This window comes from Macaca mulatta, chromosome 7 (assembly GCF_049350105.2).
Source record: "Macaca mulatta isolate MMU2019108-1 chromosome 7, T2T-MMU8v2.0, whole genome shotgun sequence".
In the NCBI taxonomy this organism is placed as follows: Eukaryota; Metazoa; Chordata; class Mammalia; order Primates; family Cercopithecidae; genus Macaca; species Macaca mulatta.
Window position 1 is genome coordinate 124,945,526 of NC_133412.1, and position 13,745 is coordinate 124,959,270.

Genomic DNA, 13,745 nt, shown 5'->3' on the forward strand with positions numbered 1-13,745 from the left:
TACCGAGGGCCTTCTTGTTACTTCATCCCATGGTGGAAGGTGGAAGGGCAAAGAGAGGGTGAGAAAGAGTAAAAGGGGGCCGAGCTCCCCCTCTCATAATGAACCCACTGCTGCAATAATGGCACTAATCCATTCACAAAAGCAGATCTCTCATGATCGAATCATCTCTTTAAACTCCCACATCTTACTACTATGATATATGATGCATATGATTTATGATAGCAATTAGATTTCAACCTGAGTTTAGGAGGGAACAGATATTCAAACCATAGCAGTAGAGGAATGAAGGAATGACACATACTTAGTTTCTTCTACTTAGAGGTTTTTCAGGTCTGAAAACGGCCTGAAATTAAGTTTCTCTGGGTCAACTTTGGCCTGAATCCAATGATCTCACCCCCATTTAAGGGCTCTGTCATTTTAACATGAAAAGCCCTTTTTTGGGCATTAGTTTAGCAAAAAACAGCATAAAAAGAGTCTGTGTTTTTCTTAATTTTATTTAGAGTCACTTTGTCTGAAACACTATGTTAGCATTTTAGTAGAAAATGATCACAAGGATTTTTCTATAGGGTTTAGAAGAGAAAGAAAAACATGCCTCGCATCATTAAAAAAAATGTTTAAGCCTAACTTTATTCAAGAGCTGGAGCTTATTCTTAGGAATAAGTAGTCACATTTACTGCATTATTTTCTAAAATAGTGTATGAAAAACCTCATTGTCTCTGATCTTTTACAACAGAGGGAGTAAAAAGAGCACAGGCATATTGATGATCTGTACTGTTGACACCAGTGATTATTAGGTGGATGAGAGGCTGCATTTTACATTTCTTAGAAAACATTTCAGAATTATTTAATGTTTCTCTCAGTTTGTAATTGAACGGTGTGAAGCTTCTTAAATATCTGGAAAGGGTGTGATACAGCACTAGGGAGGGAACAGAAAAGCCAGCCATGTGGAACACCCAGGCCATGCTAACATGTAGTCGGGAATAGTTAGAAAACAGGCTGGCAAGTACTTGTATACTCATTAGTATACTAGTGAGTATAGAGGAACTATACTGACCTCTATCAGGAAGTTGGGAGTAAAAAGGCTATATGTAAAGATGCAGAATAGCTTTTAAATGATTAGGTCCACAGTTCCTAATTATTTTAGAACAATGGAACTCCAACAACTTACAGACTTTTACTTTTTTCTCTTCACTTACCACTCATCCAAGGGCCACATGGCTATTACTGTGAAACCACAGTGAATAGGAACTACGGTAATTTTTGCAAACTGCTTTGGCTGTCCACCTTCATCTCACACCTGCTGATTCAGAAGATGGGGATTGTTAGGCCCCAGTCTGCTCCCTGAATGACAGGTTGTCCCTGGATGCATTTTTATTGTGATGATGTGTGCGTGGAGCTCTGGTGTCTGGTTTCAGCCTGCTTTCTGTGTAGCAGTACATACTCATCTTTGTGTTTCAGCCAGTTCCTTAGAAAGATGTGAATGGGCTGGAACCTGGAAATGTGCACATAGCCTTCTCCAAGCATTTTTTTGCATTTTGCATCCTAGAAGGCGCATCTTTTCTTTCTCCTGCTGCCCATTTTCCCTCTGGGGACCCTGTGATGATTATACTTCTGAGCTGGATTCAGATATCAGGCATGCAAGTATTTTCACTTAACCAAGAAACAAGACAATTAAAATCCATTAACAGGCCCCTGAGAACCCAATTAGTCTACTAGTTAGCAGTTTCTAAAATTAGATCAACTTAACAGTCCCCAAATACACTCTCCCTTTTTGACATTGTTGTATTGTATTATTTCTCACCAGTATTAAAAAGGCAAGGAATCTAAACTTCTTCCTTGTTTTACATTTCTGACCTAAAAGACAAAAATAATATTTTTGTGTCAGTCAAGTTGTAACTGGCAGCTGGGTTGTAACTTTGTGCCTTAATGGAATGGTTAGTTTAGTATGTAATAAAAGAGACTTTACAGTGTTGTGTTTTTGATTGCGTTCAAGAACAGCACTGACATGTTAAATCAAAGAACAGCTTTACCAGTCAGAGTTGGAAATCATCAAACCAGTAGTAATTACTGGTATTTTCTAAGTAGATGATAAAACCTCACTAATTCAGCCTAAGTGGAGAAAATCAATCTTATATTAATGAAAATCCAAATTTTAGAATCTTCACAAGAAATTCTCAGAAGAATAGTTTTATATTAAATTGTATTCAACAGCTAGAGCTAAGCTAACAATGGAACAAATTGAACAGATGAACAAATAAAATGAATGGCAATTAGCATAATTATATTTATTAAGTAGTCTTCTAGAGCAGTGCTTCTGAAATTATCTGCAGAAAAGGGCCAGATTTTTAAAATATTTAATATGCTGTGGATACTTTCGCAAAATACAAAATCACATTGGTGGCTGTCATGGCAATGTCACAAAGCTCTGGAAGTTTCTAAATGTTCATATCACTCACTGAACTTATTTCACTGTGGACCAATAAATTTGCAGACAAGAAGTGGTCTGTAACTACACTTTAAATACCGCTCTTCTTATACTGCTTGAATCTTTAAAAAAACTGAGTAATTTAAATATCCCCCTCAAATCTGTTGCACTGGTTTTTAGTCATTTTTCAGTCTTCTGAAGTCAAATTCCTATCTAAATTATTACTACTTTCCAGTCACTAGATTCTGAACTTCAAGTTATCCTTGTTCTTGGCCTGATGAGTCACTTAAGCTCACCAGCCGTTCCTTCTGTCTTGGTTGATGTAATAATGAGCTGTGTTCCCCACCACACAGAGAAGAAGCAGTACCGGGAATCTTACATCAGTGACAACCTGGACCTCGACATGGACCAGCTGGAAAAACGATCGCGGGCCAGCGGGAGCAGTGCGGGCAGCATGAAGCACAAGCGCCTGTCCCGTCATTCCACCACCAGCCACAGCAGTTCCCACACCTCGGGCATTGAGGCAGACACCAAGCCCCGGGACACGGGGCCAGAAGACAGCTACTCCAGCAGTGCCGTCCACCGCAAGCTGAAAACCTGCAGCTCAATGACCAGTCATGGCAGCTCCCACACCTCAGGGGTGGAGAGTGGCGGCAAAGACCGGCTGGAAGAGGACTCGCAGGACGATGGTAACAGTACTGTCCTCACTGGCTCTCTGTTTAGTCTCCCAGTTTTTCCAAGCATTGATTCTACAGAACTGGTGTCTGGAGAGCAACGTTAGGCAGTAGTAATAGGGTGGAAGTGGTGTCTCGTCTTCCCCAGTGACTTGGTTGAATTGCTTGTGTTTGGCTGTGAACAAAACATCCCTCTAGTTGTGATCCTTTGCGGCCACAAGATTGGATGGTTGTGGACTCAAAGTCTTAGCTGTTTCTATGAAGTAGATTGGAGATTAGTCCTGCAGCCATTGTGTCTGTATTTCTGATTCCCAGATTAAATAAAACAGTAGTTAGGACGACACAGTGGAGTGCAGTGATGGTGACAGAAACATCTTGAACTTCTGGACCCCCCCCACAAAATAAAAATTGGAGTCCACACCATTGAGTTACTTAGTAATGTTTTTCTTAAGCGCCTCCCATGTAACCAGAACTATAGAGAGGATAAAAGAAATATAGCACCTGGCTGATAGGAACTTACTGCGTGTTAAGGAGATAAGATGAATCCTATGGCTTATCTCAGCCAAATTTAACATTTGTGGCCCTCTTTTATATTATTTTCCTCTCTCAAATAAGTGCTGTAGCATTCAGGCTTAAGGGAAACGATAGACTCAGTTAAAGAAAAGTGCAGACCGTCTGTTTGGTTTCTGTAGAATTTGTGTGGATCTCAAGTCACTGAGTGCCCTTGAGAGTGGGCAGCTATGGACATGGGGGCTTTGTGAACTGCTCATCTGCCTGTGTCAGTGAGCCTTGCTTTGGCATCAGGCAAAGGGCCCATCAGTTTCGTTTTGCCCTTTGTCATTGCAGCAAGGTAGTGTAGTTTTTCTTAAAAAAATACAGAATAATTGGCAAAATATAGTATTAGAAAATATGTAGGTGATACAGCAGTCCTATAAGAAAGAGCAAGTAGGCTGGGCGCGGTGGCTCACGCTTGTAATCCCAGCACTTTGGGAGGCCGAGGCAGGCGGATCACTAAGTCAAGAGATCAAGACCATTCTGGCCAACATGGTGAAACCTCATCTCTGCTAGAAATACAAAAATTAGCTGGGCATGGTGGCAGGTGCCTGTAATCGCAGCTACTTGGGAGGCTAAGGCAGGAGAATCGCTTGAATCCAGGAGGTGGAGGTTGCGGTGAGTGGAGATCACACCACTGCACTCCAGCCTGGTGACAGAGTGAGACTTCGTCTCAGAAAGAGAGAGAGAGTAGCACCTGTTGAAAATGATCTCTGGAGTTTCCTATTGGAGTCTCATTAGCAAATTTATTTTCAAATATGAATAATTACATAGCCACCCTCAAAATATGGTCGTATATTATGATGGTCATTTCCCTTTTTGTTATTAACTGTCGTTTCCTTCTTCTGTGTCAGAAATAGAGATGTTGGTTGATGACCCCCGGGATCTGGAGCAGATGAATGAAGAGCCTCTGGAAGTCAGCCCAGACATGTGCATCTACATCACGGAGGACATGCTCATGTCACGGAAGCTGAACGGACACTCGGGTGAGCTCTTACAGGAAGTTATTCTTCCTTGGCAGCGGGTTATCCAGGACTGAAAAACACGTGCCTCAGAAAATAGAAAGGGTGGGCTGGGGGCTCTCGATCAGAGACTGGACTGCACTAAGAGGCTTTTCAGGTCAGTATTGTAAACTGCAGGATCCTGTGCCGTCTGTGGAAGGAAGGGAAGAGGAGAAACACCCAGGATTGGGAATTAGCATTTTCTGCTCCATGCTTTGGACAAAAGGTAGTTGTGCAATAGGGTTCTCTTTATGTTATGGTGTGTCGAGAATCATGTAATGTATCTGGAAGGCCTTGTAGACCCCTTCAGTCTGGCCTCCTTTTTACAGATGAGTTAACCTATAGTTCAAAGAGGACAAATCCTGCATGGCTAGAAACAGAAGCAGGCCTCCAGGTCTTTGTTTGTTGTTGTTGTTTCCCCACTGTGTTATACTGGTAGAGGAGTCTGGGAGGACAAATGTCAAAACGGGTTGACCTAAAAAGACACTCTTAAATTCCATATTTGTATGAATTCTTCTAGAAAACATGCATTCACTCTAATCCTATTATAGTTATATAATACACAGTATATAATTTCTGTCACATGTAAGATACTATCTTTAAAAAATGGCAGCAGTATGAGTTTTGTTTATAGACATCAGTCACATCTAACTGCTTTTGTCACACATCATGAATCAGTCTGTTCTTTAGAGAAATATGCCTCAGGAATGAGCGCTGTTGAAATGGCCCCTTCCAGCTTTCATTGAATGAAGGGCCAGCCTGGGGTAGCCTGTCCCTGCTCTGGCAGATCCATACCTCGTGATGTTCATTGAGTCTCTTCCTCCAGGTGCCAGGCATTGGAAATCAGAGAGGAACCAGACCAATACACAGTCACTACCATCCTGGCACTTAGTCTTCAAGAGCAGGAGACATCTTTTATTTCAAGATTCTGTTTGCTAACCCGACAGAACCCTGGCTTCCCAGACCTGCCTGTGGCTGCAGAGAATCATCTCTCTGACCAGCACTGACTCATTAGGCTGCTTACTCTAAACATGCTTAGAGTTCATATACCAAACTTTGCCCCTTTTTGCCCATTTACTTTATGATATTGAATTTTCTCTTTACAATTACACTTTAATTTAAATTAAATCTAAATTCACAATTATATGCACATTATAGGTCCATGTATATAGCTCTATGTATGTATGTTTGTGGAAAGGAAATGGTCTAAAAACAGCGTATGCCATAGTGCCTCTGGGAAGGGAGGTATGAGGGAAGCTGACCTGGACTTTGCATTTATATATTTCTGCATTTAATTTTTATAAGACTGTTAATTTTAAATAGAGATAAAATGTAAGTAAAAAGTCTGGCTGTTTAAGAAAATTTATATATAAAAAATGTTTATTGAAATGTTATGAAAATAATGAAAGAATGAGTGGTAAGGCCAGGTGCGGTGGCTCAACGCCTGTAATCCCAGCCTTTGGGAGGCTGAGGTCGGTAGATCACCTGAGGTCAGGAATTGGAGACCAGCCTGGCCAACATGTTGAAACCCCATCTCTATTAAGATACAAAAAAAAAAAATCAGCCGCAGGCCTGTAATCCCAGCTGCAAGGGTGACTGGGGCAGGAGAATCACTTGAACCCAGGAGGCAGAGGTTGCAGTGAGCCAAGACCACGTCACTGTACTCCATCCTGGGCAACAGAGTGAGACTCTGTCCAAAAAAAAAAAAAAAAAAACAAGTGGTTAAATTATACCATATTCATTATTCATATGGTATATAACCATTAAATTTGAGATTTTTCAAACAAAATAACATAAGAAGGATAGTTATGGTAAACAGTAAAAATTATATAAAATGTGATTTAATTAAAAACAAGCATATTTATCTGTGTATTTAAAAAACATAAAACTGTTAATAGCCTTTTCTTTGGATGTTAGGTTTATAGATATAGATGATTTTATTTTCTTTCTTATGTCATCTTAGTTTTCTAAATTCTCTATAATCTGAGCATTTAAACATTGCTTATAAAACATTCAGCTAAGTACTCGCCCTGGCAGCACATACACTAAAGTTGCAGTGATACAGAGAAGATTAGCGTGGCCCCTCTGCAAGGATGACATGCAAATTTGTGAAGCGTTCCATATCTTTCCCAAAAAAAAAAAGAACACTCAGCTAAGATTGAGTAGTGATGAAGTATACCACTCTGTCTTTCATTCTTATAGAGTGTGATAGGAGTTGGTTAAGTGTTTTGAGCACCAGCTTGGTACTTACTTTTTCAGCGGTAGATCTGGATTTGGAGAAGACTCTTTACAGGCATGATAGCCACGGGCACATTTACCAGGAAATTCAAAAGGAGCCATGCCAGTTGCCAACCAGTGCACAAGTCCACATGTCTCTATGATGATTTGTTTAAAGGTTTAATGCTCTTTAGAAGATAAAGATCATTCTAGATCCTCTCCTAAAGCAATTTGTACTAAACCCTAAAACATGAGTATCCCCTGAGTTTTTAAAATGTCTACTTGTAAACCAGGAATGTCTTCATATTTCATGTTTCAATTGAACTAATTATTGAATGCTTAATATATTTATGGCATATGCTAGACCCTGAGTCATTATGAGATGTTTCTAAGTTAAGGGATAGAACACAAGTCATTCTGTAGACTACTAGCAGTAGTTGAATAAGAATCACATTACTTAAGGTTTTTTGTTTTTGTTTTTTTAAGAAGCCATTTGGCTTTATGGATCTAGGGTTTGACCTGTAGCACACTTGCTTCATTCATTGGCAAGAAAAATTTCAGCGGCGTTCACTTATACCTCTAGTTCTTATTGGTAATTTTAACTTCTGAGACATGTTTCTACTCAATGCTTCACTCATATGCCGGTCACGTAGGGAAATGTCAGCCCTGGATTTCTGCTTCTGAAATTTTTGTGGGTTTCCACTGAGTGCTCAGGTGGTTAGATTAGGGGCTCTGTTGTTCTTAAAGACTCAGTACTGAATTTTCACTATGGCCTCCCAGTTTGTCTCCTACCGGGGGGATCTGCTGCAGGAGGTATGTGCCAAGTATCCCATCACCCAAAAAGAGCTGCCGTGAACTGAGTGTATCCATGTATAGTCTCTGTACCTTATCCTGTTATGCATTCACTGTGTAATTGTCATTAAAACTAGTGGGCAGGTGCTGTTATTGGCCCGATTTTATACGAGAAGGAGATTGAGACACTGGGAGGCTAAGTAACTGGCCAGGATACATGGCTAATTAGTTGTCTGGGCCAGGATCCAGCCAGATCTGTCTGACTTCAGAGGCCAGAGCCCCTACAATTCACCAGTATACATCCAAGCCGAACCAAATCTAGAAGGTGTGCGTTCAGTAAGGGTTAAGTTTAATGTTGCTGCTGTATAGAAAGGGGAGGAGGGGAAGCTTTATGAGATGCAGTAAAGAGGCGGCTTTACACCAATAGTCTTTGCTTCTTGTCTGTAACGTCATTATAAATAGCTTAATTAGAAGTTTTAGAAAAGTCAGACTCTAAACATCTTCCTACACTCTAACTCTACATTGACTCATTAATCTCTATTTACTGTAAGATGAGAGAGAGTGTGGGCTGTCCTGGTTGTCTGCCACCAAAGAGTCACAGTGAAACTTTTTGGTAATGGTTAATATTTGATTTTTCATTCCTGATGGCAATATGTCAGAATATATGGCAAGAGGCTTGAATAATTTGAAGTATTTATTGTTTCTATCTCTTATGTTTTATTTCAGGGTTGATTGTGAAAGAAATTGGGTCTTCCACCTCGAGCTCTTCAGAAACGGTTGTTAAGCTTCGTGGCCAGAGTACTGATTCTCTTCCACAGGTATTAAAGGAATTGAAAAATATCAATTAGGAAAATGAAGTTATAGAAAATTTTAGGTAGTAACTTATACTTACTTTATACAGATGAGCAAAAATTAAAAACCCTAAGGAAATGATCCTTCCTAGATACATACATTCTAGCTTTATTCTGAATTTATTTCCATCTTATTTGCTAGTTCTGCTTATCTTTGAGTTGATTTTTACTTAGGTAATTATATACTTTGCTTCACACTTTATATGGTTGGGAAGCCTCTGGTCCTCGGGCTTCCGTCGAACCACGTGTGCACGTGCACGTGTCTGTGTGTGTGTTACTTGTCCTCAACCTGGGAGAATAATATTTTTTGTCAAGGTGTTCTGGCAGACATGTTTCCACACTCTGGTGATTCCATTCAGATTGAATTTTCAAAGTATGCTGAGCCTAGAGCATTTGACAACCTGTAATCATTGGTTAAACTATTAAATGTCCAGCGATATAGATAAAATACCCTGAAATGGTTTCAGCATTTGGATGTAATGTGTGACTAATGGCCCTACTTCCTGAGCACGTCCTCCCTCCTCCTGCCTTTCTTTCTTGGGCTCTCTTTGTGTCTTGTTTTTTTACCTTCTGTGTATGTTTCTCTTTTCTCATTTGCATTCTGGCTGTCCTTGTCCCCTACTTTTCTCCTCCTCTTTCCTCCCTTTTTTTCTCATTTGTCTTTTCTTTCTCTTACTTCCATTGAAGTAACCATAATGTGAAAATGATGTTTATGAAATATTTTTCTGAAAACTCCAATGAGTAATCTACTCTTAAGAGATGTTTCTGGGACACAGCTGATAGTCAGATTCCACACCCACACTGTGGGGAGAACATTGTGTGCCTTCCTTGAGAGTCTGTGGGGATGACCAGATGATTCTATGTGTGAAATCCCATTGGAGCCTGGGAAGACTGCATCGGCACAAGGAGTCACTCAGATGTGACACTTCCTAGCAAAACGTGCTTCTGGAACTTTTGCCTCTAGCAGAAATTGTATCTTATTCTAACAGGGTTGTCCTTTGTGGTGGTAAGCAGCAAAATTTAAAGATATAATGCCTGGTTTCCTTAAATGACCTATTACATACCTTCCATTCATGTAATTATCAGAATCGTTTTTAACCTATTTCTAATACCACCTCTTGGGTTAATAAAAAAGTCTGCCCCCCGCTGGGTACAGCATTTGGCAGAACCCCGCCCCCAGCCCCGTGTTCGGGAACTTAGTCTTGGTGCCTGCCTCCCAGCCTCTTCAGCACCAAGAACGCCCTGTATCCGACCCAGCACCAAGGACCCTTTATATTCAACCCAAGAATTCTGGGCTTTTAAAGAGCAAAACTGTGTTTCTTGATAATTGGTTTATTTTCCCATTTCTTATTAAAATAATAAAACAGACCTTGGCCTAAAAGTGTTGCCACATTGAATTGCCATATCCTAGTGGAAAAAAAAAAACCACAAAGAAACCATGTCTTTACCTATACGACCTTATTTCAAGATAATTACTTGATTTCTGAAATGCTAGGGATAGTTGGATTTCTGTTGTATTTGCACCTCTGTGTTTTGGATTATTTATCTGTAAAATGAGGAGAATGATAGTGCCTGCTTCCTAGGACTGTTAGGAAGATTGAATGAGTTAATACCTGCCGAGTATTTACGTCAGGGTCTGGAACATAGTAATTACTCGGTAAATGTGAGCTGCTATTATTACTGGTGGAGGCGGTGTTGATGATATATTTCCTCATAGGGCCCAGAAACCACAGATTGGAAACCACTTTCTAACATTTAAGGATTACTTAACCTTTTGTGGTTCTGTGGCATCTCTCTTTACAAGGCAGATATTCTAACCTTTCCCTTTAGTCTATAAAGTTGTTTCAACCTTCCCTTATCTTGCAGACTATATGTCGGAAACCAAAGACCTCCACCGATCGACACAGCTTGAGCCTTGATGACATCCGACTTTACCAGAAAGACTTCCTGCGCATTGCAGGTCTGTGTCAGGACACTGCTCAGAGTTACACCTTTGGATGTGGCCATGAACTGGATGAGGAAGGCCTCTATTGCAACAGTTGCTTGGCCCAGCAGTGCATCAACATCCAAGATGCTTTTCCAGTCAAAAGAACCAGCAAATACTTTTCTCTAGATCTCACTCATGATGAAGTTCCAGAGTTTGTTGTATAAAGTCCGTCTGTGTGCAGCTGTACAGGCAGCTTACTGTTTGCTAGAGGATGCGAAAGTCATGGGTTCTTTACATATTACTTGTGCCATATCTTCTTCACCCTAAACATAGCTCTTTCTTTATAATATTTGTGATGATGGAAACAAAAGCCTTGGAACAATTGCACTTTAAGTATTACACAGAAGTAAAAGAACTACAGAAAATGTACAGCAAGACAAGTGCCCGGAAGTTCACTGATCCTTCAGAAGGAAATGCGCTTTACTGATTGCAAAGCCTTCAGAATATTGGAGTGTGGTGTGTTTGCTCATCTGATGCTTTTTAGTTCAGTTACATGTAACATCACATCTTTTTTATCACGTGAATGATGTTAGATTTATTTGTTTGCTTGTAAATTTTTCACCATTCCCTCATAAAATGCTCATGGTTTGGGAGAGGAAAGAGGGAAGATTCTCTCTTCTTTTAACAGAGAGACGGTTGCTCTGTATACCCATTGCTTCCTCCCTGAGGCTGTCCCAGAGTGAACACTGATGGAGTGGTCAAAATCATGAGGTTGTAGCAAGCCAAAGATACATATGTGACAGAAGCACCTGTGCAGTCAAGACATGAATTAAGCAATAAGCAGAAAACCAGAAGTGCGTGCTGTGGTGTCTGTGACTCCCTCACCCCGCTCAGTGCCATGTCCTCTTCTGTGATCTTCCAGAAAGCTCCAGGATTCAGTTGAGTTCCACATCCAAGTAACAGATGAATTATATTCATGTTGTAATGCATTTTGTGGAGTTTACAAAACCAGTGTCTGTTAAAACTGTGGAAAATGTCTTAGAAAACGTTGGTGCTTGGTGATGCTTTATTTGTTTAATTATCAAGAACAAATTACGGCAATGCTAGTTTCTGCCTAACCAAAATACTCTATGTATATATTATACATATATAAATACATGGGATTGTGTATGTTTATATGTGTTTAAAGCTTACTATGTCTTCATTTTGGCTTCTATGACTATCTTTTATAGATGGAATTCCTTAAGATTGAGAATGTGTCACTGAGTGAGTGATACCTGCAGACATCAGTTGATACATGTAGAGTTCAGAATGACTGTTCCCTCATGTGCCTTTGGCCATGATTCTCAGCACTGATTGTATAACAGAATTTGGCAGGGGAGCTTTTAAGAAATAATGACTGAGTCTCCCACCAGACAGAGTACATCATTCTCTTGTGGCGGGACCCAGGTAGAATTGCCTTTTCCTTTAAAGTTCTCCAGATGGAGCTAATATGCAACAGAGTTGAAAACCACTCATCCTGGGGGTGTCTTTTGTTAATTTTGAAGTAAAAGTGTACGGAAGACGTAGTGTATGAGAAAGGGCCATTTTTAAGACAGTTACCTGCTGTGCTGCTGTTACAATATATAATGAAACCAAGTCAGGGGAGTGAACTTATCAATCTTTTGATGTACAGTAAAAACGTTGCTCACACTTCAGGAGAGAACTTCATAGCACAATGTCTTTCTATAAGATATTTTTAATGATTTAGTATTTTGCAACATTTGTTTACCATATTTTGATATACCATTTTTTTCTATCTGCCAGGTTTTATTAAAAAAGCTATATATTATTTTCTAAAGAAACAATCATATTTTTATACAAAATTATGTTTTCAGGTAACGAAATAGATGTAGGGTACAGCGGAACATAAGCAGTGTTACCCATGGCTGGGAGTCAGTATTATTACAACAAAGGGTGAGCTGGAACATGCCCCGCCTGTGCTGCCCCTCCCGTGCTGGGTCGCGGATGTGTAGGCAACATTGCCTCATCACGTTAGGTTCACCTGACACTTTAAAAGGAAAAAAAGTTCCGTAGAGTTCTGTGGTCAAAATTATTTTGTTTTTATCAAATACTTTAATAGAACCAAAGTTGTAGATATTGGAATGTATGGAGGTATCTCAGTCTCTGCATAAAAGGATTAAAGTATGAAAGGATCATTTAATGACTGTTTTACTTACAAGTCATTAAGTAATCCACCATTTCTTATGGATGATGCTTAAGCCTGGTGAGGTTTGTACTCTAAGGAGCCCAGATCATAATGCAGTGCATTTCCTTAGCCCTTGGAGTTTCTTGCAAACATTAAAAAAAAAGACATATTTAAGAAAGAAAGATAAAGAAAAAACATATTTAATTACTGTAAACAGGTACTGCTTTATACTTTATTTTCTTTCTACTTCAACCAAAATCAGATCTTTAAGGTTTTGCTGACATTGTTGGTGGTTTTGCACACGCTCTTTCTAATTGGATTTATGAATAGTCCTATGGGTTTTCAAAGATGAATCATGCTAAGAACACTTTTGCTTTTTGATCCACTGTTTGCAGCAGAATTATATATATGTATATGAAAAATCCACTTTGAATAATCCATATTTTGTATTTGGAAATTGTTTTTAAAAATAAAAAGAAAACTATAAAGCTGTTATTTATTCTGCATTTCTTACACATCTATCGCTTGTCAGTATACCCGTTTGGTGTATATTGCCTCTGCACATCTACATTTGTATTTGCAACAGTGAGCTTTATATCTACATAAACTGTAAATAATCCTTTCTGTGAAAGGATCATCATATCAAGATGATACCAAAAGTATGTAAAAAAAAAACCCGCATTATTTTGTAATTATTTCTTATAGATGTTTCATGGTAAGTTTAGCAGTCAATAAAGTTACTTTTTTGCCTTTAAATTGCCTTTTTGATTATTAGAGCTCTCCAGCAAGAAGCACTAAGGAGTGACAGTGTTTTCTTCATGTTCTTTGCCGTAATGGAGCACAGTGAAGGACAACAAGATTCCATGTGATAGAATTCCAAGCAAAACAGTTCTGGTGGTGACGATGGTAATAGCTGATGCTGAGCACTACCATGTGCCAGTCCCAGTTTCACGTGTATTCAGAGTTCATGTGTTCAGTCATTTAATGCTCATATCCCCATAAGGCAGGTACTATTCTTCTTAGTTGCAGATGTAAAGGAATCAAGCTTCCAGGAGGTTGTGGTAGTCAGCCACTGTTGAGTCCAAATTATGGGGCTGAAAAAACTCTCCTTTAAAAAG

The 13,745-nt window shown here is 39.5% G+C and overlaps 1 protein-coding gene and 1 non-coding gene across 25 annotated transcripts in view; both read left to right on the forward strand.

Moving 5' to 3' along the window:
• FRMD6 (FERM domain containing 6) overlaps positions 1-13,383 on the forward strand; it is a 249,928-nt gene extending 236,545 nt beyond the window's left edge. For all 24 annotated transcript variants that reach the window (XM_077941024.1, XM_077941009.1, XM_077941006.1 and 21 more), the window contains 4 exons: positions 2,779-3,114; positions 4,506-4,637; positions 8,388-8,479; positions 10,379-13,383. In XM_077941024.1, the coding sequence (XP_077797150.1) occupies positions 2,779-3,114; positions 4,506-4,637; positions 8,388-8,479; positions 10,379-10,663 (845 nt within the window). In that variant the 3' untranslated portion in view covers positions 10,664-13,383. The remainder of the gene's footprint in view (positions 1-2,778; positions 3,115-4,505; positions 4,638-8,387; positions 8,480-10,378) is intronic.
• Positions 6,674-6,780, forward strand: LOC114679766 (U6 spliceosomal RNA). The gene has a single exon (XR_003731877.2). It is a non-coding gene; the product is annotated as a U6 spliceosomal RNA (small nuclear RNA).
• Positions 13,384-13,745: the final 362 nt, after the last annotated feature.